Source organism: Anser anser, assembly GCF_964211835.1.
Source record: "Anser anser genome assembly, chromosome: 6".
NCBI lineage: Eukaryota > Metazoa > Chordata > Aves > Anseriformes > Anatidae > Anser > Anser anser.
Window position 1 is genome coordinate 20203320 of NC_139726.1, and position 27185 is coordinate 20230504.

At 38.6% G+C, this 27185-nt stretch overlaps 1 protein-coding gene across 1 annotated transcript in view; it reads right to left on the reverse strand.

Moving 5' to 3' along the window:
• Positions 1-12109: 12109 nt before the first annotated feature.
• The window catches only part of STK39 (serine/threonine kinase 39), a 91088-nt gene continuing 76012 nt past the window's right edge, over positions 12110-27185 (reverse strand). Inside the window, 2 exon segments of the mRNA XM_083842403.1 lie at positions 12110-13591; positions 19249-19313. Coding sequence (XP_083698529.1) covers positions 13517-13591; positions 19249-19313 — 140 coding nt within the window. The 3' untranslated portion in view covers positions 12110-13516.

A 27185-nucleotide genomic window follows, 5' to 3' on the forward strand; every position in this document is an offset into this window, starting at 1 on the left:
CCCATCCAAAACAGCCTCAAAGAACAGAATGCAAGGCTGTACAAAGAGACGGTCCCTACCCGATGGGTTTACAGCCCTACCTCATCCAAAGCCAGGCAAAGTAAATTCGGTGAGTTTCAGAGGACAAGCTGTCCTACATAATATACAGAGGACAAAACTGCTCTTTTGAGAACCTTTTCTATGTTGTTGTCTCATCCAGGTTTTAGGTGCATGGAGAAGAGAGGTCCCTCATCTTTCGTCTTTTGTCTGCCTGCAGACATCACTGCACAGCCTGTGTGAGATCGCACAGGTCTCACTATCACACGCTTGCCTCATGAGTTTTTTCCATATATATATAATTTTATATATATATTTTTTTACCTTTTCTCTTGTTAGCCATAAGTAGCTCGTAATTCAAAACACTTTTTTTTTTTTAATTTTCACAGTTTAACTTCCACTTAATCAAGTGCACCTTCATCCACCATTTCAATGCCCTAATCTTTATATCTGCTCCTGCTCCCCACGTTGTGTCCACTGTCCTCACTTCTTTCTAATATTCAGGCTTCCAGCACTGAATGTGTTACAGGTACATCTGCATGAAGGCTGAGCACAGCAGTACTTTTCTCTCTATCCCTGTTTTCAAGGTATCAGCGACTTGGTTATTGGATTTGTTTCAACAGACAGGACAATTTGTCTTATATGATCACACTTAAAAAAATTACTTTTGCTATCATCTGGAGCAGATAGCAAGTCTACAGGGCTAGAGTAGCTAGAGACACAGTAGGCATCAACATACCCACGTTACCTTTAAAGTACCTAGTTAATGAACTTGACATATATTCCTCCTGCAAAGGCCACAGAAAAGTCCTGATCATCCAGGACAAAATCATCAAGGTGCACCGAGACTTTGTATTAAGCTTGCCCTCACTTTGGAAACACCTATTTAGCTTCCAGTTTTATTAAATTTCAGTTGCTGGTTGGCTTACGAAATGAAGTGCTGCTGTCTCTGGAGAGTGCTATTATGTACAAACGAGAGTGACTTGGTACTTCCCGGGAACTATTTTATTCTAACAATTACAGCATATCTGTACTTTGAATTACAAACTCAGCTGATGGCAAGGTTGATGATAGGCTGCTTTAATTGGTCATTAAAAGCCAGGATTATTTACTGCCTTGTTCCTTGGATTCAGCATTTCTACACATGGGGATAAAACTAATGGGCCAGAATAAAGAATATATACAGCATGTAATTAAAATTACATTTTTTAATAGAGGAACATACATGCACACAATGCAAGTGCTGGCATATACTTGGAAGTACAGGTTATGGAAGTATACATTTTAATTTGTATTATGCTGCAATTTAGCCGTTACTTCAAACAGATGGGTGAGTCGTGCAACATTTTTAAACTGATTTAATTACTTGTAAAAGTATTGGCTCGTGTTAATTAGGGGCAATAAATCACACAATGGTTCACAGATTCCTTTAAAGGGGGTTTTGAATGTAAAATGCAATGTGCTTTTTTCACAGTGTCAATAGGAAAACAAACTGAGCATTGCAAGCCAGTGCTTGACAAAACAGTTATTGGCTATTTGTTTTATCACTACAGAAACAAGATAAAAACACTCCACCACTCTCACAAAACAAAAATGCACCTAACGTGAGATTTATTGCTGTGTATTTGCACCTCGGAGGTAGGCAAGTTTCAAGAACATGTAGACAACATATTCACCCCTATGCACAGAAGAGTGATCAGACTGGGTAAAAGTTGAGGTACCTGGAGTGGGAATACCACTGTTGTCCTTGTTGAGGGCAAATTCGTTTGCTGAACCATGAGTCACAAGGAAGCAGGTCCTTAGGTAATCTAAACACATACTAGCCTGGGAAATATTCCCTATTCACTTTAACACTTAAACTCCAGATGTTGCTTCTTATCTTGAACTCCTGGGATGTCTCATAACAGTAACCTTCATGCCCAAGCATCCAATATATGAAAATTAACTACAAACAAAGATGCATCCAATAAGTCTAAACCAAGTAGAAAAATGTACAATCCAATCTGTATCATAAAGGAGTACACCCCAATTAGATAACCAGACAAAAACCATATGGAAATAATGCTTATGAATCTCCCTTGTCGCAATATTAGCGAAGCAGAGGTTAGCGAGGAGGGGCCTTTCTGACTGATGATGCTGGCTGGTCCTTCCCATCGCTAAGAGTAATGGCTACCCTCATACCACATGTACTGGGGTACTACCAATGGAGTGTATCCCAACCCACCGAGATCCTACAGATCCTACACCCTGAAGGTTCACATCAGCCTCAGGTTTGAGCACTTACTAGTATAACCAGGCAGAAACCCGGTAGGATCCTTGGTTACATCTTAATGCAAAGCTTCCATTCGGGAACCACACATTTTACCTCGAAGAATAAATCATTGTGCTCCCAAACATTACATTTTATCACTCCTAGGCCGTAAGGAGAGCAAACCCTGAGCAGATTAAGTTGTCTCATTTGTGACAGATGATTATTTCCCAGACATTTCACATGATGAAATGCTTTTTTTTTTTTATGGTTTGGAAATTGCTGTGCTGGAAATGTCATGGAAAACAAGCTTCCACTTTTACCTTCTGCTAAGCCCAGGAGAAATACCAAATCAGAGGAGTACACAGCATTTCATTTGAATGCTGGGCCCGCCACATCAGTTAGTAAACTAAAAGCTACTTGGATTGCTGGTGTTAATGCAACCACCGCCCCGTGTTCTCCCTTTCCAGCTCAGACACTGACCATCAATCACATTTCATTCTCTTCATTTCCATGCCCTTCCTTTTGAAAGCACCTAACAGCTTGTTTTCTTATCCATCGAAATTTCAGTAAGGCTGCCACTTGTTTAAGGAAAAACTGCTTAATGTAGTGCAAACGTTTGTAAAGAGAACGGAAACAATTGCACCTGAAAAGTTTCACTTGTACGTACACACTGGCTGGCAAATTGCACATGAAATACAGAAGTGAGATGAGAAACATTTCCCTGTTCCTTGACATTTGCTGACAGGAGGTGACAGCTCATGAGGAAAGGTTACAGCAGATAGGGAACTGTGTGCATTGGAAAAGATCTCTGAAATCCTCAAGTCCAAGCGGGACGGCCCTCCCAGGCTTTACTTTTACTAATGGTGCTATTGTTTAAGAGGGAGAAAAAGGAAATGTCCCAACGGAGCCTTACGTATACTGACTAGACACAAAAACTTGGGGTAGTTTACAACATTTTGAAACTAGGCTGCAGAACTTTTATTGGAAGAGACACACTGAGGATACAACTATTTGTATCTTTGAAGCCTACGTCAGATAACAACACGGCTTTAGAAAAGCATACTTGTTCTGAAATTTCACACACGCTGCTGTCTTTGATCCATCTTTATTCTCAGTTCTCTGCAATGCCAAGACGTGTATTTGCTTTGAGCAGTAATTCACGACGGGTTAGGCAACTTCATCTGTGGGATTTGCAGTTGCCTGGAATACATCAGACAATTGGCAACAGATTTATTTTAACAGTTTTTAAAGTACTATAAAAAGTGCAGTTTCGCAAATATGTCAGTACCCACAGGATGATGAAATGCAGCATTTTCAAGAGCAGTGTGCACTCTGTCATCTTCCCACAACTCATCCTAACACGCTTTCCAATAAATTCAGCTCTAATAGTGCATTTACGGCAAAAATATATTTGCTATCAAATTTAAATTCCAACATACTTAATTTAGCCATAAACCACGTGCTCCATTTCCTCAAGGTAATATGTCAGCATTAATTAAAAGTACTGAAGTTCACTTCAATTAAAAAATTGTTTTTTTCTGACAAAATATCTTCCATGCTAGATTGAAGAATATCTAAAACTGAGATACGTTGTTAATAAAAACTAAAATGGTGCACATCTAGAACTGACTTGGCTCCACATGCCTGAATGTTGAAGTGGAATTTATTTAGGTACCATTCTGCATCTTGCAAAGTAAGGACATTTACGTCCTTGTTCCTAATTTTGCCAGTGTCTGGTATCCTAAGACATTACACACATAATCTGTCTTTGTTTTAACTTACCATAAATCCAGACAGTATTACAGCTCAGTTCTACAGGAACAGATAAGCTTTGAAATCCCCTCCAGAAGGCAATACTTTTGCCTTTAATTATAAAAATTCTTTTCACTGATAGAGATTTCTTTTGTGAATAATACAAGGATTATGATCTTCGTTAGATAAGCAGCAGAAGCCCCTATTTCTCCTGTTTGTCATGTACTTGTGTTAGCTAGCGTCAACATGTGCATGTATTTGTCTCCAACTGAACCTTTCAAAGGGTTCTCACTGAGATCTGAACACACAGAGTTGAAGTGTTGTTTTGCTTTTTTTCTCCCCCCAAATGCCTTTAAAAGTAGCGACAGATTGTTTAAGTGCAGATCTAAGTTAAGATTTATTTCATCAAGCATTAGTAACACTCCATTAGTTTAATGTGTTGACATACAAACAGAGCCCAGGACTAATTGGAAAAACTCAAGTTCACAGGTGAAAACAAAAGGAAAACACTGCACACACCAAGAGCTGAATTCTGTAAGAAAGCCCCAATTACATACACCTGAAGTAGCAGCTACCAGGCAGCTTGGGAATTTTTCCCCATACCCCAAGTAACTGTGTAGGCATCGAAGCCGTGGCTTGGTTTTGTCCTTAACTATAGTAGCAGCTCTTAAAAACCACATGACTGCTGAGGTAAACCAAACCTGGGGGAGTCTGTGTTACAGACCATTCAGACAGTGCTCATCAGTCGGTGCAGCTGCGGCACGGGCAGCGAGGACGCAAGCAGCAGAGCCAGGAGCGAGCCTTCAGCACAGCCGGCTTCCTGCACGGGGCCCCGCCGCGCACCAGCAGCTGGGGCTGGCAAAGCAGCCCGCGGGGACAGCACGCACCGCCACATCAGCAAGGGCAGGGCACGCAGCAGGGTGCTGAGAGGACCCAGAAGGTTTCCTAGTAGGAAATCACCCACAGAAAGGGAGAGCTGCAGGGCAAGGGGCCAGGGTCAGGGGCTCAGCTTGAAATCTCTCATTTCTCCCCTGCAAGGTTAAGTGCTGCAGTGCTGGAGCCCACCCGAAGAGATAAATCCTGATGTAGAATAACGTTTCAGAATGAAGGAAAATTATTTATCTTGTGGACTGCAAGGAGCCCAACCATTTTATGTAAATGTGTATCTATATATAAATCGGGAGTTAAAAATAAAACTACTTTGGAGAGCCGAACACTTATTGACATGATTTTGAAAAAAATCAAGGGTCACTGTAAAATTAAACTGGTAAGTGAAGTAGGGGCTTTTGGCTCGTTTGTTTTAATTGCTCCCACATCCCCTCTAGACAGGAACCAAGCCACAAATAAATAAAGAGGAACAGCACAAAAGCGTGTGCACCCCCAAACAGGATTACAGGGGTTTATCAGGAGCTCAATCCCCGCACCAGCACTTTGCTGCCACACAGCAGGGCGAGCTGCGTGCGGCTCCTCCGTGCGTGTGGGGACAGCAGCGCTGTGCCCAGCTCCATCTCTGCAGAAGCTTCTGCAAAGCCACGCTGACTGCTAGCAGCACCTGGAGCCTAGGCATTTGCCGGGAAAATCTCACCACATCTAACAAACTCTATTTTGCTTGTAAATTAGAAAACAAATCAGTTTACTTTCCTGGACCAAAACTGATTTTTTAATTCAGTTTGTTGTAATTTTTTGCATCCAAAAAATCCATTATTGCCCATAATTTACACCGGCATAAATCTGATTTGCTACAAGGTCACTGAACACTCTTCCAAAGGTATTTTTAGGCCTTTGCCTTATGCCATACAAAAGGAAGAATATTCAGTTGAGTGAATATTCCGTCAACTCTTACCATAAGCTCTTACCTTGCCTAGAACAATCAGTTGTCTTTGGACTGGAACAAACACATGCAGACTTGCTACAGGACATCTGCAATTACTTTGTTAAAAATGAAAATCTTTGCCTATGAAAAAGGCTGCTTGACAATGTTGACAACTGCATATCATGACAAAAAATGGGGAATGAGTAAGGCTCACTGGCACAAACACAGCCCTGCTTTGATTTCCACGGGCCTTTCCAAGCCACGTTACCTTCAAACAACAGACCTCGGACTCAAATATTTCTCAGCCTCCTAAATCCAACAAGGAAACACTGCTGTACAGTACACAAATGTGTGACCACAAAGTGCCTTTAAGTACCTTTAGTAATTTATTTAATGCCAAGTTGTAGCTCAATAGTTTCCACCCAAGATCAGACTCATCTTTCTGAGAATCCATCTGGAGAAAAAAAAAAATGGGTACCAGGCAACACGCAAGTGCAAAAGTTTTCTCACCCTTTCAATCTTTCACGAAGCATCAGGTTTACAGATGACTAGATCGTGCCCCCTCTGACAGACAGATTTACAAGGTTAGCATTGAACCTAATCAGAAACAATCAGAAAACTCTTTCTCTCTGGTGTCATTTTCTGCTTGGATGGCTGCGCTATGCTATTATAAATAGGAAAAGCTTGCAGCACAAGCAGGGTGGAAGACTTCAGGGAGATCTTAGTAATCACCTTCCATTCAAATCACACCTACTCTCTAATCACGATCGGATCCTTTTTCATTTTATAGCCGGGAGTAAACTGAGCAGCTCATAATCAACACAGATAAGGAGTGAAATTCTAGTCCCGCTGAAGCTATTGTAAAATCTTATTAATTCATGGGGCCAAGATTTCAATAACGGTCCTTCCCTCTGGATTATCTGTTCTAATTTAAGATGTTTTTCTCCACCCTCTTCCTATTTCTTATAATATAGAGTAACTGCTCCAGCAGAGTCAAAGTTTGTTTTAATCAGAGATGTTGTAACAAGAAAAACACAACATTGTATTCAACAGGATCCATAGCCGATTCTCTGAGCTGCTGGGAATTGTTCCAGGTTTAACAATTCTAACCATGTACCTGTTGTGCTTTTCCTCAATGTGAACACTTCACAAAAAGCACAACCAATAAATAAATAAATAACTCTCCAAGCTTCCTTATTTAACCTAGCATTTTCTTCTCTGCTGGTCAGTAACAGAGCACAAGCGCGACAGAGGGCACCATCAAAAGACACTCATTTGCCAGAACAAAACAAAACTAGCAAACTCTCCCCAGCCTTAATATTACAAATACCAACAGGTTAAGGTTACAAATAATACTGGTGTGCTCAGGGCTCTCAAAGGTCTTTGATGTATTGGAGAAAATAGCAACTGTTAGAGACCTAAGGAGTTTTCCTGGGTACGGTCTTCAAAAACTTTCCTTGCCCTTTACATGATGAAACAGCACAGGTACAGGCTCTAACATCAAAGTACGTCAGCTCAAGCTCTCCCTTTATTACTTTTTTCCACGCCAGAATGCTTCAGAAATGCGGTTCCCCAGGTTCGGAAACACAGACACAGGCAGAAATGCAAACCTCTCCCTTAAAGATGCATTCCGATTTAGCACTGCAGCCTATTTTCCAGAACACCAAAAAGCTTTGCAACTGGGAAATATAATCTTTTTGCTGTTTTTGTGTTTCTGTATGACCTGGGTAGCACAGAGTTCACCTCTTCAAAGTCACTGTACACACACTGGTCCTTCTGGCTCATTACTTATAATTGCCTTTTGATGAGAGCCACATGTGCTACCTGTAAGTGAAGAGGCAGCTGTGTTACAACACAACCTGAAATTCCCTTACATTGAGATGCCATGTCAATTATCCTCTAAGAACAAAGCCAGATTTACAGGATCTGCAGATGCACAGTAAACATGACAAAACTAGAAAAGCCTTTTGTTCAAAGTAAATCTTAAGAACCCCAGCAGTCCTATGCATTAGCAGCACCTTCCCCTAATGAATCTCATTATTACATGGATGAAAGAGAACCAAATAACCATCTAGGTTCTTTCCAGACATAAAAAAAAAAAAAAAGAAAAAAAAATCTATATTGGAAAAATAGCTGTTTCTCATTAATTCATAAAATTTGTACCTAAGGGGGGAAACAGAACAGAAAGAACTCTATTTTCCATCTATTCCAATTCAATTTTTCATAGCTGTTCCTCTACAAAAACAGATCCAGTTGCATTAGTGATTTTCTACACCCTACTGAGACAATAAACAAGCATAGCTTTCACATTTGAAGATTAGATAGCAAAATATTCATGTCCTGAGAAGGACAAGATTGCCTCCCTATTGGTTTATGCAGTGAAAATTAAATATTTCTCCTTCTTACCGTACATTCTAAGTCCCTGTAATTGCTCATTGATCCATCATTGCCCATATTCTGGACATCATTAGAAGCAAACTACTTCACAACTACCGAGTTTGGTTCAACATCTCAGATTACAATGACTATGCAAGCAGCTTGACAAACAACAACCTAACAATCATAAAACAGCTATAAAATCACATTTTAATGTGCGTTGTAATGTTGGGCTTATTCATAGTGAGAAAATGGATAAACAAAATGTCATGATGCTCAACCAATACGCCTGGATATTTAATCAGTTGGACCATTGTGTAATAAAACACAAGTAAAACAGACTTTGCTGGAGGTTTTTGTTTGTTTTGAGTAAGTCCAGTTGCTCCACCAGCTCATTAATACAGCACATGAACAGGGAACTTGAAGATGGAGACTCCTGCTGCTTTTCCAACTTCTCATTTGAAAGTAATTAGCATTCTTAGTGCATGCACATGCATGAGTACATGGCAAGAGGGTGGAAAGGCTGCCCACTTGATGCAGTGAACAAACACGCAGCAATTGACTAAATAAAGTTATATTACAAGCAATTTCGAGAAAAAATATATCAACTGTTATTGGTTATAAGCAAGGTCTCATATTTTCTGCTGCTTTGAAAAACACTGGGTGGGGGTAGCATTCTCTGCTCCCAGCTAAATAAAATCAGCATTTTCCATGTACTCAATTAGCAGTGTTTTAGGTCTGCATCAGATTCCTCATCATAGTTAATTGATTTCAGGCACAGGCCAATCTCACCATCCAACATCATTACACAGAGGTAGGTGGTGAAAAGGAAAATAAATCTCTGATTAAGAAAAGCATGAGGGGGAGGCAGATCATTTACAAGCTGCAAACAGCATTCACTCTCATAGGAAAAGAGTGGAGGTTGAAAACGTTCTGAAGGGATGCCCCGTGATCAAATTTTACAGGGCTGCTCTGTTGCAGCCCCTGGCTGCAACCCCAGGGCCCCAGGGCTGCTCTGTCCAACCCCTGAGTTGGAAAGCTTAAGTTAGACTAAGCCATCTAAAATACACTCATCTTCATCTCAGAAGAGGATGTGGGAGAAAATTCAGTGGTGTTTCCCGGCTTATTTACCTCTTTCCACCTCTAAGCTCAAACGTAATGCAGAAGTATGCTCTGGGGCAGGGAGGTCTGTAGAGGAAATAATGGTAACATATTTCTAATACTTTTAGAAAGCCAAAATTACTATCACAACTTGCTAGCTGCATTACAGTTTGCATACAACTCTGTACGTGTGGTGAGAGTATCTGAGGCCAGCACTTACCAGAGGAAAAAAAAAAGACGTGTTCCTGTTTTCTTTGCCTGAAAAGTGCACATTGCCAGGAGTGGGAGGTAGCTTTCCTGGCCTGAAGCCCACAATGGAATCCCAGGAGAGAAAAGGCTAGAAATGTCCCTCCTCCCCCAAGCCTTTATGCAAGCACAAGCCAGTTATTCCCCTAACACATTTTTGTGCTAAGTTGTATGTTTATATTCTTCTTTTTTAACACTCTGAAAATAAAACTACAGAACTGTATTTCCCTTCATCTATTGAATTCCAGCTCAGTCCACAACACACTGCTACTTTCATCGCGCTAAGGCAGTGCACTGGCAGGCCTGGCTCCATGGACAGACATCAGCCCACAGAGCCTGCGAGCAGTGGCTTGTAACCATCCCTATAGAAATTTTTGAAACATTTCATTGAGCCCAATTTTTCTGGCCTCAGAAATGGTAACTCATCTGTTCCAGCTTCATCTCGTTTAAAATTATAGACCTCTTCCTCTAAACACAGGCAGGTGCTGCAGGCAGCAGCAGGCCCAAGGTTTGTTCAGCAACACCTTTGTAAGATGTGCACCACAACTGCTTTAGAGCAGTACGTGTCATATCACAAATGAGAACCGTATCCATCTCCTTCATATAAACATGAATAAGTGAATAGTTGCTGGTTTTCTCTTTTCTCTTGATATTCAGACTATGTGGATATGGTATTCAGGAAGCTAATTCCTATTATATTTGGTGTCTATTTCTGTCACCACTTGTACATTACTTTCTATTGCAACCTACTGTTTATTTTCACCTTTTTTCATCTGTATACTTTTGGGGGCAGAAACTAATTCATGAATGTCATTTTAACAGGCTTTAAAGCTTAAACTGCCTTTTCCCTCAGGCCAGTTTTCTTCTGAACTCATTTTGCTTACGCCGTATTTCTTAACAATACTTTAGTAGCCACAAAAAAAAAAAAATTAACAAACAGCCCCAACACAGCTGTGATAAAAAGCACTGCTGCACAAGTTTGCCGCATGAATTTGCTGTCTCACTGAGCCAAGGAAGCTCAGTGAAGCATTTGCATGTTTCTGCTTCAGACTGCAAGTGTGTAACAACTGTAGTTTTATCTTGTTACAATGCTGCTGGATACTTCAATTAAAGTATTTACATTCCTTTTTATTTAGATACCTCCTGCAGTCCCAACCAGCATGTCATGTAAGCGCTTTTGACAGTTGCTACTCATACTCCAACACCCTTTTCCCCGTTTTAGGGGAGACTGCTAGTGAGTGGCACACGATTCTCATCATTTAACATATTCTGACTTCTTTTATAGACCTGTGAAAACAACAAGCTGCCCTGAACATTCGTTTGCCTGAAAAAGGAAGCTAACTACTTTGAAGATGGATTAGTCAATGCTGGCACAACATTTTAAGAAGCAGGCATTAATGTACGTAACAAAAAGTAGTCAAACAGTAATGCCCTGAACATAAGTCCTTCTGATCTTGCACAGTCACCAACCGATCTCATCAGTGCAGGTAATTAACTCTTTTCACTGGAAGACACATATTTAAGGTACTTTCCGATTTACTCTCATTTCATTACAAAGGTTGATCATGAATAATTAGCTGTGCTAAATTGCAGCCTTCCCCCAGCTCACAGGCACGCTGCCCTCAGCCTCCACAACCATGGCAGAGGCACGAGGCCCTGCTCTGGCACCTGCCTCACAGCGTGGCCTTTGTCCCCGCTGCCACTGGTGGTAGCCACAAGTCCCCTGTCCCAGCTTCTCCAGCAGCTGGGCTCGGGGCAGCCAGCAGCAAAGCATGCACGGGCCATCCCCGAGAAAGCATCAGCCAAAGTTTGGCAAGGATCAACAGCCTGTTACAGGGTGCTGAGGCGAGGTTCCGCTGATATGTAAGCGATACTGAGCAGATCATCAATAATGTCACATTAGCTCCTGCAAAGTACCTCAAAGCCAAGGAAAGACGCACAATTTTTGTCACTGAAGGGCACACTTACCATTTTTGCTGGTTCTCTTCAGCTGGATGCAGGCCAGGCCTAGCCCCACTGGAGCACAGGGCCCTTCCACCCGCCACACCACAGGACCCAGCCCCTGGCCACTACAGCCACGTACCACCAAAGCCTTCACCCAGGCACGGGGCTTTCCACGCAACTGGTCCTGAGGGCACCAGTCACCTGGGGAGGGCCTTAATTGCCCCAGCAAGTCCCAGCTGCAGCCATCAGCCCATACCTGGGCCAGAAGCAGCAGGTCACAGCCCTAGCCCCACCCTGAGGCCTCCTCCTCAGACACACCGGCTTCCCACAAGAATAAAAAGTCCTGCTCCAGAATAATTTCTTGAAGTATGAACACCTCAGCAGTTCAAAGTCTTAAAAATGGCTTCTGCGAAGCACTGTTAGCGGGAAAATGGTGTTTTCTCTCTTTCTTCTCCACAACACAGGGAGCCATGTCCCTTGCACAGGTGCCACTCATCATCAACTAAATAAAGGCAGCAAAGAGTTATAACATCACCCCACCACACAGCAATTGAAATGTACACAGAGCACAGAAATTCAAAACGCAAATCTGTTTGTGCAATACACTTCTATTTTTATTTTTTATTTTTTACCTTTGCAGTCATCTTGGAGTAATCATCATGTAAACAAGAGGATGGAATGGAATTACACTGAGTCATACGCAAATGGCTCTAGAACACCTCAACGATTATGACAAGGCATTATAAATAACTTCTCTTAATAATATATATTTGCCATTTTCAGTACATTAAAGAGCTGCCGTTTATCTAGAATTAGCTAGGAAGTAGTTTAAATTGTAACGTCCAAGGAATATGTCTCCATATTTGATAATCTTTCTAAGGTTCACTAGCTCCATAACATCTATGCCACAGGTTAAGCGTAAGACTACTTGGGTCAGAAGTGTTTTCTTTCTAACAGTTTTACTGGACCATTGCACAAAGCCCTATTATTTTTACTCCACCTTGGTATTTTGCAGAATTTCAAGTAAAGCTTCAGAAATCTGTTCTTCAAGTTTTTATCACCTGTATGATACCAGTTTCTATCATTAAGGATACGTCAAATCAGAGATGGACACAGTAAGCAGTCTACCTCAACAACAACAGTTTAAAGTAGTTCTAGCTCATATATTCCCCAATAAAGCATAGTCAAAAGACACTAACACCTTTGCTACTGTATAATCCCTCTTTGCTCAGATTACTATTATACAGTACCATATATATGGTACTTACAGAAAATGGAGATTATTCTAAATTGAAGCAGCCTCAGGCACATTCTTAAAACATTAATGTCTTCAAGGCACCTCCCACATCCTTGACAATCAGTTTGTGGACTGGTTTTTAGACACAACTAACAAAAGCTTGCTAATGCCTAATTAATTGATTTAAAAAAAAAAACACCCTAGAAGTTCAAAGATACCTGAATTATTATTTTTTTTAAATAATGGGAGATTAACTGTAAATAACATGTAACCAAGTCAAATCATTTTCTTATTACTAGGATGTGTAAAGCATAAATATATGAAAAATAAAATTCACAGTCAGTTTTAAAACTAGAATTCAAGTTCAGCTAGTAATTCTCAACTTTTATATTTATGCTAACTTCTAAGTATAACAGAACAGAGGCAGTATTATCAACCACAAGTACAAGAAGAAAATAGTATCACTCAAAAGTTTATGAAAGAAGCTTGATAGAAAATTCCTTTTGTAACCAATGAATACAGCCACCTGAGTGCATTTCCACAGGCTTTTCACTTGGGGGAAATCCAAATCAACTGCTAAGACATTTAGTAGCATTTTGAACATTAGCAGCAGCGGTGTAGCTGTGGGCTTTGCTTGTTCTGACTTTGTGAATTGCTAGAGAATGAAGCAGAACTCAGTGTGTGGTGCATTAATTTTCCTTTGCATCTAAGCTGGCCTCTTCGTAATCTCACAATTTGGCTTGGGGTCATGAGACAGACATCAGCTGACACTTAACTGAGCAAACCCAATCAGTTTCACTTCATCAGGAATCTCAGTGCCGTCACAGCCAGAGGCCTGCAAGTAAAAACAGAAATGTTTAGGACACCAGGTTAAAAAGGAGTGTTTGACAATCAGGCTATAAATTTTCCCTGTATTGCCTAGTCAGCAAACAGCTTACTTGAAGAAAAGCTTTCACATTACTTAGTCTATTTTCTGTCAGCATCAGTCCACTGCATCCTTCATTTTAGCACAATCTTTGAATCAATATTAAAAAACCAACCAAACAACAACAAAAAAAACAACCATGAAAGACTGGGAAATGAACACAGAGAAACAAAATGATCTCTGCAGCTATCCCAAAAGGTCACTTAAAGACCAAAATTCTTTAACCCAAACTTCCCAAATGTGAGCTGAACTTGTTTTTTCATCTGAGTGTCATTTTCACTTGTGAAGACCAAATAACCTACATATAGAGAATCCACCTTTTACTGTTGTGCTGTAGACACCAACGTCTGAAAAAAAAAGACTCCTGAGTCCAGCTACAAAGTCTGTTTGGAATACCAACCCAATGAATTTTTAAACAAGAAACTGAAGCAGCCTATGAGAAGTATATACAAATAGTTGCAAAAGAATGTCCCCTTTCTGACTATACCATCTAGCACTTCAAATTGTATGGTTCAGAATCTTTACTAACGTCTGTTACTGAACAAACCGGCACAAATAATCAGTTCATTTTTCACAAATAACATGAAGAATATAAAAACCATCTTGCTTCAGACTGAACAGTTGATTTAGGTCTGCTTAAAAAAATATATTACATAGGCAAGGTATTTTAATATTTTGATTTTTAAGTTAAAAATCAGCTTCTGTAGCACATAATTGACTATTTTTAATAATATTTTTTTCATTTTTTAAAATGCATTCTATACCTACGGAGCAGATAATTCAAAGTAATAATAAAATTGAGTGAAGTGTGTAATGGTAAATTACTTCAAAAAGTGCCTTCAGACTTACTAGTATATCCCCTCCAAACTGTCAGAACCTTTCCGATCACACATACAATGTACACCAAATGACATTATACATTGAGTTTTCACAACCAAAAATAAACTTTATTGGTACTTGTGAAAACATTACATCAAGCTACTCCTTCAAATTTACTTTTATCACACACACAAGTTCTCCTTTCAGGCAGTATTTAAAAGACCTTAGTCCACTGAAGTAGCAAGCTAAAAGTCTGAGATCACGATCACTGGTTATTAGGAAGTCTCATTGTTTTTTTGAGCTGGGAATTTACTAAATAAACGGAGTTTGCATTTTGCATGTAAAATGTCATGATAAAAAGAGTATTATTTACATCATTCTACGCCCTAGCTAACTATCAATTTCCTGAAAGACATGCTAAGCAACTTACCTAGATGCATACAGATTTTTAAATGCCTTCCTGATCAATCAGTACTGCCTAATATTTAATGCATTGGAAACCTACTACCTTATAGTTTGTGTTTAGCATAGTAAAGCTATATGCAAACTGCAGCATACGAGAAGAGCTCTTACTATTTGCAATTCACTGTTAAGGGAGTGAATGCTTTCTTTCATTAATGATATTTTCTCCCTTTTTTCATAAGAAAAATTCTCGGATAAAATGTTAATTATGATGCATAATAGTTTTGTGTTTCCTCAAGAAATAATACTTGTGTATTAAAACAGCCTCCTTCCAAAAGTGTGGACAGCTGGATCCTGCAGGGAAGTCATAATTCTGCGTTAGCCACGACAAGCGAAGGAGGTTTAATATTATGCATGTTTTGTAGAACATCGCCATTGTAAGATCAAAGATGCACTTAAATACACAAGGAGACAAAACCTTAAAGACAGGTTCATTCAGACACCTCACTTTAATTATTCCCAAAATAATAAGTTCACTAAAGACAGAAATGCTTAAGACATAACTTCTTGTTTCCCAAATGAAAATACTTGCTGTTTGAATAGAAATAATATACCAGCAAAACACCAGCAAAAGCAATCTGCAAGCACTGAGATACTAACCAGATTCCTTGTCCACAAATAGTAACTAATCCTATACTAAAGAACACTTTTCAACTGAATCCTCCGAATGGATATAGGATTACCTAGATTTAGACTTTGAATCCCCATGAAATATTTACCAAGAAAATGTGTTTTAATCAAACCATATATAAGTGCTCCCAGATTCAGTGAGACCTTGCTAAGAGGTGAAGAAAAACAAATGACAATTCTCCTAGACAACAATTTATTTAGCTACCATACTACACAATTTAAGAGCAGGCAGAAATTGAACTTACATTAAATTAATCAAGAGTAAGAATAAATTAGATACTTCTTGTGGTTAGGTTCTTTTCCCAGGGAGCTGGTTAAAACTATTAGCAAGAGACTTAGGTTAAAAATTAACCTCAGGAACTGTTACCTAGCCAGTGGAACTTACCTTTAGGAGGGACAAAGGCATTGATTTAGGACTGTCTATTAATTCTGACTGCGATAAGGCCTACGAATATAACACCATTCACTCACTGGAATCTGAAACACCTTGTGACATGACTGCACCCCAGCATTTAAGCAATACATCAAGCTAAAACAAAGAAATATCCCAACATAAGTTTTCAAGTTGCTTTGTTTTCAACATATAAAAACAGTAACTGGATACTATGGGATATTAAATTTCAGAATCTCAAGCCTCTAATTTAAGTATGTGAATTAGAAACAACACAGACTTCTATATCACCTCTGGTATATCTATTTATCTAAACAGTCTTGGTGAGATTCCATTGCTTATACAATAAAGCCGAAGTCAGATGTTTAGACAGCAAGAACAGATCGACTGGAAAAAAAAAAGCATCAGCCTTTAAGCTATATTTAGATAGTAACGGGCAAAGAAACAAAACCATTAGAGTTACATGTCCTGTACCCCAATCCCTTCCTAAAAAGAAAGGGGTATTTTCTAGTGATTTTACTGGATTGTAGAGGAAAAATGAGTCCAAATGATTTAGTCAGTTAAAAGTACTCAAATCTATATTTAAAAAATGACATGGGAAGAACAATCCTGAATTAATACATTATCACCAACTAGGTCACTTACTCTAAAAATGGCTCTTTACAGCCCATCTGAAGCAGCTGCTTTTATAAACAAAGCTGTGATTCTGGAGACTCACTTATCTAACAGGCATTCAGTCTACTCTTTCACATGTGTCTGAGTCACTCTCAGCAAGGGGCGCTGAAAGCTAATTGTCAAGAGTTTGGTAGTTACATAGCTAATCATTCAATAGTTTTAGGTATGTAAATTTTTCAACTTGATTTTACCAAGAAATAAAAACAAATGCAGCACATCAATTCTGAAATAAGACTTTGGAATGGAAAGTTATTAATATAAATTATATCCATCATGAGCACATCAAAATCAACCAAAATTAGGACTCACGGTCCAGGGCAAAAAGTGCAACTCAGGACAGGCCCAGGCACAATGTCAGTTTAATGTGACATATATAGAAGATAAAAAGAGGATTGGAGGTGCAAACAGTAATGAAATATGGTGGAAGCAAGATTAACTTTCAAGTGTGGATGCTCAGCTGAAAGAAGGTTGATGTGAAGAACTAAGGAGAAGAAAGCAGTGGAAAGGGTGACCTTCATGTAACTGAAATGGTGGCAGGTGCTGGAAGAAGTGGGATTGGAAGAAAGTGTCCATTAGCAGAGGACTACCAGAACTAAGAGTAGAGGTAGAGGGAACTTAACCTAACCGGTAGAGTTTTCTCCAGTTTAGCTCTTTCTGCAGTTCTTCCCAGGGTTTTTCACCTGTTTCTCACTGAAACTTCAAAATTCCTCAGAACTGATGTGAATGAATGTCCTTCCCCCTGCAAAGTTATGGAGCTACTTGACTACATATCCCTAATGTCCTGTTAAAGTAGGTTTTAGGTTCTCTCTCACACATAGTAATTTCAAACATCTCATCTGTCAACTTATCTACTCAATGAAATAGCTGAAAATGAGATAAAATCCAGACTGCATGAATACTGTAGCAATTAGTTTGTTTCTTTCCTTCATGCTTCCTTTAGACTATCTAAAAACCATTTCCATTACACTATTTCTTAGGTTGTCACTATTAAAAACATTTGACAGAAATACTGGGGTCAGGGTTAAGTCCTTTCATTGAGGGCTGCCCACATTTCCACAGTAAGGAAATTACTTCATAAACTGATGAACAAGTGATGTCTGCTTCCTCTTCCTGTTGTGCACACAGCTGCTCAATGGCATTTTTATGTGCATAAGCAAGTCCTTACAGCTAGAGTTATGCCAGAACACACCGGGCAGCTTGTGAAGTACCCCAGCTTTGTAGAAAGGACCTGGGCTACCAATGGACAATGTGTTGAGGGTGAGGCAGCAACATATAATTTTAGTGATGACTGCTGTGCATAGGGCTGTATTAGCAAAGGCGTAGCCAACAGGCAGGAGGTGATTGTTCCCTCTGTTTGGTGCTTTGGAGGTTTCACTTGAAGTACCATGTCCACATTGGGCTCCTCAGTACAGACAGACATGATGTACTGGAGAGAGTCCAGTGGAAAGCTACCAAGATTTGTTGGCAAGAGTGCATGTCATCTACAGAAAAGCAGAAAACCCTTAAGAAGAAAAGATTAAAAGGAGATCTTTCTGCCCTCTTCAACTACTACAAGGGAGGTTATATAGAGAGAGAAGATGAAGCCATGCTCTTCTTGAAGGCGTGCAATAAAAGGATACAGGACAGCGGAAACAAGTTGAAGCATGGTATATTCCACTAAGAAATTGGCGAAAAAACTGCTCACAATGAGAGTGGTTAAATACCAGAACAGGTTGCTCAGATGAATCTCTATCCTTCAATATTTAAACTACACTGGGAAAGGCCATGAGTAACCTCATGCAAGTTCAAAGACGGACCTGCTTTGTGCAGAAAGTTGAGCTAGATCACCTTCAGAAGTCCATAATGAAAATCAAATATTCCACGATTCCTTGCAAGAGTTTCTGGATAACTGGAAAATGCAAGTTATTACTTTGCAGTGTAAATCTAATTGACTGTCTTACAAAAAAAATCAGTGCTGTAACTGGTCTAGAGATTAAAATCAGCCTTGTGAGCACTTTTGATATCATCTTTTCTACAGACTTCTGTTTTGCAACTGATGGGCATGACTGTCAGTCACAGCTCACAAATTTTGAGAACTTCTCACAAAAAGTTGACACACTCCCTGTTCTGTTTCTCTAAGTAATAACTAAAATCAAATGCAACTGTTCTCTAAGGATTCTCCCTACACCTTTACCTCCCTTCTCTACCCTATCAAAGACAGAAGTTTCATTAAATTCACATGTACTTAATAATCTTTGACAACTTTATTGGATGACAGCATCCAACTGGCTAAAAATATATTAGGACAGATAGAAGAGAATGAGAAACAGCACAAAAATATAAATGATTTCACCCTCAGAAGTCAGAAGAGATACTGTCACAGATAGAAAGCTTTGTTCACGCATTACAAGCTCAAACCTTTAAGAGTAGTTTCTTGTGATGTTTTTCAGCTGATGTAGAGAAGGCCAGAAAATGTTTTTCAGTTTTTGCTAAATGGTTGGCATAGCATTTTCAACTATTTGAAAAAGAATTAACAGGCTGTTCTTTAATAAGAGAATATTTCTGTTTCTGAAGCTGTATTTGCTGTACTACCCATTACTTAGGAACTTACCAACTTAAAAGTCAATGTTTTCAAGGCCTTTGGATCATCTACTATCTTCTGTAAATTAGCAGCAACTGTAAAATAAAGTATGAAAAAATTATTTCCAGAAAATTGCATTCAACATGGCATCAAACCTCATACTCATGCTGGGTTATCATCTTAATTCTATACACGTACATGCCTGTAAGTTACCACTTGAATCATTTAATTGCACTCTAGTTTTAGCTTGGATGTCAGAGGGCAACTCGGCTGCCATAAACCTGTGTCCTCTCTTTTGTGGTAGCTTGTATTTTGTGCCTACATGAACTGAGTAAAGGAAAAAAGCCTGAAAACCAAATGATAGAAAACCCTCAAACAATTAATTTTCAGCCTAGTCTATTCCCTAAACTTGCTCAACAATCACACAAATGCAAGTGCAAGGTAAGTTGCAAACAAGTAGCAAAGGCTAAGCAGAACCACAGCTGTCAAGGTTTATACTGTAGTTCTGCTAATAACTTGGGCCTCCCAGCACAAGTTTCTAGGATAAGACTGAGCTCATTTTCCTCCGTATGTTCTGTTCCTCATGGCTATATGTTTGTACTTCTGTCCCTTATTTGGGCTGGCAACAGCACCCACACAGACCCTTAGTGATCGCTTACAGCTCACTGAACCAGTGGGGGGGGGGGGGGGGGGGGGGTGCGGAAACAGCAAAAATAAGAGTGATACTCAAGAAACTAACTGCTGATCTTAAAACTACTCTCTACATGTGACCAACATTTGTGATGCAACAGCAGTGAACACTAAATAAATCTACAGATAAAAAAACAGAGGAGGGAAGAAAATAAACCTTTTTTCTATGAAAGCACACAAGTCAAATTTTTAATTGTGGTATTAGTTTTGGTGGTTTTATTTTTTTAAACACAATATTGTTATCATTAATATTGAACAAAAAACGTGGCTGCTTTCAGCTTTGTTGGTTTACTAAACTTGCTCACCAGCTTTACACAGTGCTAGATCCTGTGTTCTGAATAACTAAAAGCCTCTGTTCAAAACTGACTGATGAGCACAAGATGTCATCAACGGCATATCAACATGAGAAAAGGAATCCACACTTTGCACAGCTATTGAGACATGAAATAAACAGGTATTAAGTAGTAGAGATTTCTTAGTATACTGTAAGGTAAGTATCATACAGCAGAGAAGCAAGAAGCTGGATGTTCTCTGTAATAATACTTGCCACGGACTTCCTAATGTGGAATATAAGACATCGAGAAAACAATTTGCAAGTTGAATGTCCTGCTGCTATGTGTATATTTGAAACATGCATCAAATTCAGGTTCCTACTTCTTCCACTGGTTCTAATAACACAGTGATAAAATTTTCACTCCATTGCGCCTGGTAGTATACGATTCACTCTGTATAGCAAAACAAAATTTGGCCCCACAGAGGGAAGTACAGTATTTGGCTAGGGAATTTAAGGAAGTAAACAATTATGCCAACTTAATGTCTACCACCATTAAATGCAAAGAAAAATTTTGGGGGTCTCATTTTCTCTATACCATTGAAATGGCAGAATATTGTTTGCAGACTTGTAACAAATTAAACCGGGGATGAAAAGGTATTTGAAAATAAAAACAAACCTTAAAAAACAAGCACAAGGTACATTCTGTATGGAACACTTCTTGGAATGAAAAAATAATAATCTTCACAGTTAAATGAACTCAGCTACAGCCACTAAAATAGGAAAGTCTTTCCACTTTTAAAGCTTTGTTGTTCATAATCTTTATTCTAGTCATTACAAACAGTTTTTATTTTAATCACACAATTCACTTCCACAATCAGTAACTCATTTTTATTGCAATACGTCCTACCTATCAAAATACATGCAAATACAGATAATGCTTTTCATTGTAATTAATACTTAATCTCATATGAAGGCAAAAAAATTGTGTTCAGGCTCATAGCTCCTGAAGCCATGATAGAATATCTTCAAGTTCGTATGTCTTAAATATCTATAAAATAAGATCATGCACTCAAGAGAGTTCTGGTTTATCCAAAGCCCCGTAAACATTTCTTTAAAGCAAAATAAAAGAAATTCTCCAACTAGAGTTAGTTGGCTTCACCAAAAGACAGATTCAGATCTATAAAATGAGATAAAGAATTGGATCTCAAGTCCAAAAAATTCTAACTTCACCTATTATAAAATGTTACAGTAAGATGAGCTTTAAACGGACAGTCGCCTTCAAGAGGGGCAGCCTTTCATTTAATGCAGTCCAGCTGTAGGATGACTACAGCAAGTCAGCAGGCTGCTTGGCTATTTCACCTGAATCAAAGAACTGCCACCTGCCTTTGGGCAAAGTTACTGTTCCTGCACTTGCAAACATCTGCTAGTTTATCAGCAAGTATTTTAATAAATATCACATACAATTATCAAGCAAGATTGAGGTCTTCACAAGCAGTATCAAATCTTAAAAAGCCTAACCCCCTCCTCCCCCCCCCACTGATTCTTTACCAGCAAAGAAATTCAAATTTTTAAAGCAAAAGTAGCAAGAGAGATATTAGCAATATATGTAAATAGTTGATTCTATTTACTTATCTTTATTAAAATCTGTTACAGAAAGGAGTGATTTTAGTTTGGTAACTTTCTTTCAAAAATTGCTTTTCAAAAAACCCAGTTCATTAAATGCTACAGTTATTTGTTCACCTGTCTTTACTTTTAATATGAACACAAGCCAAAACCTTTTACATATAAAATGCTGGAGAGACATCTGAAGTAAGCGTATGAAATATGCTTTATTTTTTCTTCTCTGATGGGTCATAACTAGAGCGGGATGTGTTTAATCAAACAGAAGATTAGGAGGATTTAAGGGAGTGATGCCAGATGTTTTCAGGCTACGCTTGAAAATGAGAAAGCAGACTTGAAAAGATTCCATAATATTAGAATAAGGATTTATGTAAAAATAGGCACACCTGCAGTTTTCTACAGATATCTTTTCAATTTCAGTTACATACATTCAGCATTGTTCAAGTAAAACTAGTGTTTCACCGGTGACTTCTGATACTCTGGGTTTTGCATTTTCTGGCCTTTACTGAAAGGCAGGAAAATTGAGTTTGCCAGAATAATGTCATTAATAGTTTGATAAAGCCACAATGAATGCAAATCCCCCCAAAGGCTGGCTCTTTCTGCAATATCTGAAAATGTAAGTAATTAACTAAGAATGAAACGTGTGTGTAATTACCTACCAAAACCACATACTACTGTTGGGTATCTTGCTCCTTTTTCTAACTCCTTGCTTTAGTTTTGCTAGGTCTTTGTCTCTATTTAGAAGGCAAGGCCAACAATTAGAGCCAATTGTCTGAATTTAGTTTCCTGAAACACAGACTTTGTGTCTGAAATATGCTTTGTTTGTTCTTTAAGAGATCATGAGATAATTATGATCCTTTTTATATTAGTATAAATGAAAGGTTCTAGGTATTTCAGTAAGTATACAGGTGCAGAGAGACATGTCCAGTGCTGAATAGCTTGAAGATATTGACTCAACTGATAACTTGAATCTTTCGGGTCCTGATGTAAATAGCTAGGAAAAACATCAGTGCAACAAGAACTGCAGGTGTTCATGGCATCTCCAGCTTAATTATTTTCCTTCAGAAATAGAGCCTGCAGAAGCCATCCAAGCAGCTGAAAATCCTTCCTGACAGCCAGCTTGCACTGCCTTCCAATTACTTCTCCAAAAAGACGGGGATTCCAGCTTAACTACAAATAAGACATTCCTCAAGGTTACAAAAATCAAAGTTAAACACCACACTCTAGAGTGGAAGACTCAGCCTACTTTAAATGCAATAAATTAAGCTGTTACATTTAAAACAATTTACTACTCTTAAGGATATACTTTAAAAGTTTAGGACTGTTACTACACCTACACAATTTTGATGATTAAGTATGCAAAGTCTCCTGAAAGACACCTAGAAATTTGTGTCAGACATGCTCACAACAGTAAACACTGTTCCCACAAATAAGCAGTTGCTGCTACAGTTCAGCCCTATTCAGAGTTTCTGAACACATCAAGCAGGAAAGAAAAAAAATCACTGAAATAGTACTGCTGTTAGGCTTTACTCACTAGTATCTTTCCCAGCTACTGAATTTAAGCTCTTTTCATTGAGGAAAACAATTTACTAGGCTGAGATTCAAGAACCCTCCCAGTAAGGTTCACACTCAAAGATTTCATTTTCCTTAGATATGAAAAAATGAGCCTAAAGTTTCTAAACGCAGATGAACCCAACCACATCTGTGAACACTACCAGAAGCTTAAGGAAAAAAGGAGGAAAATAACCATCCCTGTCTTACTACCTCCCCTTCCCCATGCTCCCCCAAATTTTTCCTTCACAAGTTAGTGAACCAAGTAAATTTGAGTTTTTAGAGAGAACAGTGGCTCCGAGGAGGGAGGAATTACTCTCTCTGTTGATTATTAAGCTATTTGGAAAACTGGGGACATGGTAAAACACATGTCCCTGGATCCTACTCTACAGCTCATCTCCAAGATAAGTATACTACAGTTCCAATTGACAAAGCCATTTTTCTTTGAAGTACTCTGAAGTCATGCCTTGGATATTGTACCTCTGAAATTTGTAGTAGATTAGTATGTCTGCAAGCAGCACTAATCGACAATTTGAAAACCTTGTTGGGAATTCACCATTTCCACAGGGCCTGGATATACGAGACCCTACTTTTTCTTTTGCAAAGCGTTTCTCAGGGTGTTTTGGCCATGCTACTATAAAAGGCAGAAGAAATATGGACAAGATAACTGCAGGAAAAGAATTAAACAGTGATGGAAAAACCTTTGCCAGCAACCCCCCAGGTAAATAGAGTATACTTCAAATCGTGCCTTGGAGCAAAAATCCTCTTCAAACCTTAGCAGCAGTTAGCACAATAGGCTTTTGTTGTTTACAGCAATAAATGAGGGGCCATTCAGCTTGCTTCAGAAGGCTTCTGAAGGACATATAATCAACCCATGTACCACAAATCATTCCAGGTTCTTTTGCAGGTTTTGCTCAGAGACAAATGGTTGTGTCACTCTGTCAAAGTGAGTGTCTGCACTTGTGGAACATGCAATAGGATAAAAAAGGTCAACACTAGCATATAAATATACACAACACAGACAGCTAATTGCAGATATAATAAATAAAAAGCTCACATAGCTAGCATCCTCTAGCATGCACATTTATTTAGCATATACTACAAATCACTGTCTGCTATACAACATTTTTAGCCAACTACATCAGTTATAATTTTTAAATAAGCAAATCAATATGAGCTAATGCAACAGAACAAAAAGGCTATCTCCAAGATCACACACACACCAAAAAAAAAACACAGACTAAGCATACTTGGGGCAGTCTCAAATAGCTGTTTTGCTTCTCTAAATGTGACAGGACTCTGCATGGTTATTGAAAATTTTTAACACAGCATGAAATCTAACCCTAATGGCTTCTGAATAGGGAAAACTTCTGAAAAAGTTAAAATTAATGAGACAGTAAATAAAGCTATATGAAATACAGTAGAACTATTTCCTGTACGATGGCAACCTAGCCAACTGAGCCAGAGCCATCTGGCATAAACACAGACACAGGCAGCATCTAAAATTCGAGGCGATATTTCTATGGCACTGAAAAGAATAATGATTCAAATGCTTTTCCATTTTGAAAAAAAAAAGGATGGTGAACTTCTGAAGCTATGCTTAGGTTCAGCGATTTGGAAAGCTACTGCACATTGTAATCCTGAAATTCAGATATGAAGAAAGGAAAGACATTATTCAGGCACAAAATTACTGTCACAAAAAAAAAAAAAAAGCTCTGAGAAAATAAAAAGTGGTTTTAAATAAATGAAAAATGAAATCATTTTTACATAGTCCAAAGCTCAGTGTGTTAGAAATAGCAACCTTCAGCTGCTCCCTACTTCATCTGAGCGTATTGCTATCAGAAAGGCCAAACTCAAAGCACCACAGATTCATTGGCTTTCCTCCAATTGTTTCAAACATTACCTCTCTCCCAACTGCAGGGGGTTATTTTGCCATTTTCATCTGATACATGGAGTTCTACATAATAAATGCCTTGGGAGTCCGTTGATTTGAGGATTAATGCTGTATCCTCCTGTATGGGTCTCAAGAAGCAGGAAGCCTGAGTGACAGGGAATACTTTTTACTAGAATTATGATCCCTGGTAATTCAACTGCTGGTAGGGCTTCTCTCCAAAGGGCTGAATTGATGATGCATACTCATGAGGCAATTTCACTTATTACAAGACATTCATTACAATATATACACTCATTTGTATTTTGTACTGCAGAGTGATTTTCATGCATTTGCAAGATCAGAACAAAATCAAAACTAAGTTTTGAAACCTAGCCAGCATTTCATTATTTTATATTATGCAAACAGCCATAGCAATCAACCTTTGGTCACAATTCTTCCAGATCTCTCTATTATTATTATTTAGTATTATTTAATAGCTCACAAACTGTCTGCATGAAAGATTAAAAGCCTTTTCAAATAAGTCAAAAAGGTCTTCTAAGTGAGCATGATTCCATTAGTTCCTCCATTCAGGATGCTAGTCAAAATCCCTTTGTTTATGTTGCTTGAGAACAGTAGCAAGGGAAATATTAAATCATTTTGAGATCTGTGACAGCTAACTAACACATGTTTTTTGCTAGAGGACTGCAAGGAGCTAGACATGATTCTTATAAGAAAGAAATGAAAGAAAATAAAGATCAGCAGCAAGCCTAGCTTCTATTCTGAGGAAGCTATTGGACGTTGATAAAGGAGAAACATTAAAAACATTTAGAAATATATTATTTATGAAGGGACTGTCATTAGGAATTTATCAAAGGAAGATTAAGACTCACAAATTTGTCTGAATTCTCATTGCTGAATTGGGATGCAAAGACAGTGGAAATGATTTATTCTATTTCAAATTTGATGCTTTAATATTCAAGAGTTTGATTTGCAGCTTCACAGTCAGAAAACACAGTTGCAAGAGAGCAGTACTCATCTACAGAACAGAAGGCCAAACAAGTTTCCTCTTGAATAGTGAAAAACTGAAAAAATCTCCTTCAGCATCCTTATCAACAGGACTACGATTTCATGGTGCTAAGCAATTCCCACAGCTAAAAGTGATTATTAAAACCACTTGAGTCCCGTGGTTCACATGGTTTCCGAGCCCCAGTAGAGTAGACCATGGTAGAAACCAGGAATGGATGCCTTCTCACATATATGAAGTACCAGGCATGAAGAACTGTACTTGATAAAACCATCCTTACCTCCCTAAGAATGGCCCATTTAAAAGATGTTTTTAAAGGACATTTAACTAGTAGCTTGCCACCAAGGTATCTTGTTCCAGGGAGCGGGGGAATAATTGAGACCAAAGCTTCAGCTCGTGAACAGCTACGCTATGTTACTCGATAGCAGAAGAGGCAAAGGCATGGAAGAGACATCAGGGATGCCTATTCTTGATTGACCTTTAAAATCAAATCATGCCCTTAAATATTTATCCTTGCTCAAATCAAAAAAATAAAGAGCTTATGGAATAAGTGTAGGTCTCAAAGGTCTGCACATTAACATCCATTAATACAGGGAATTGATTCCCGGGGTCACAGACAAAAATTGAAAAACTGAAGACTGAAAAATACACAAGATTTTTCTGTAAGTAGCTGACAAGAATTCCCACCCAATAGAAGCAACATATTTTATGAAGGAGGAGCACTGCAACAAAATGGATAATGAAATATTTAAATGCTACAAATATACCTATTTCAATTCCAATAGCAAGTTAATCGGAACTTTGGGTGTTTGATGATGATATTTAGTATAAATATCTGATCCCAAGATGATGTATTATATTTACACTTTTAGCCCCTGTGACAAAAAAAAAAATGAAAATGTGATACCATTTTACTGGTTAAATTAAAATACAAC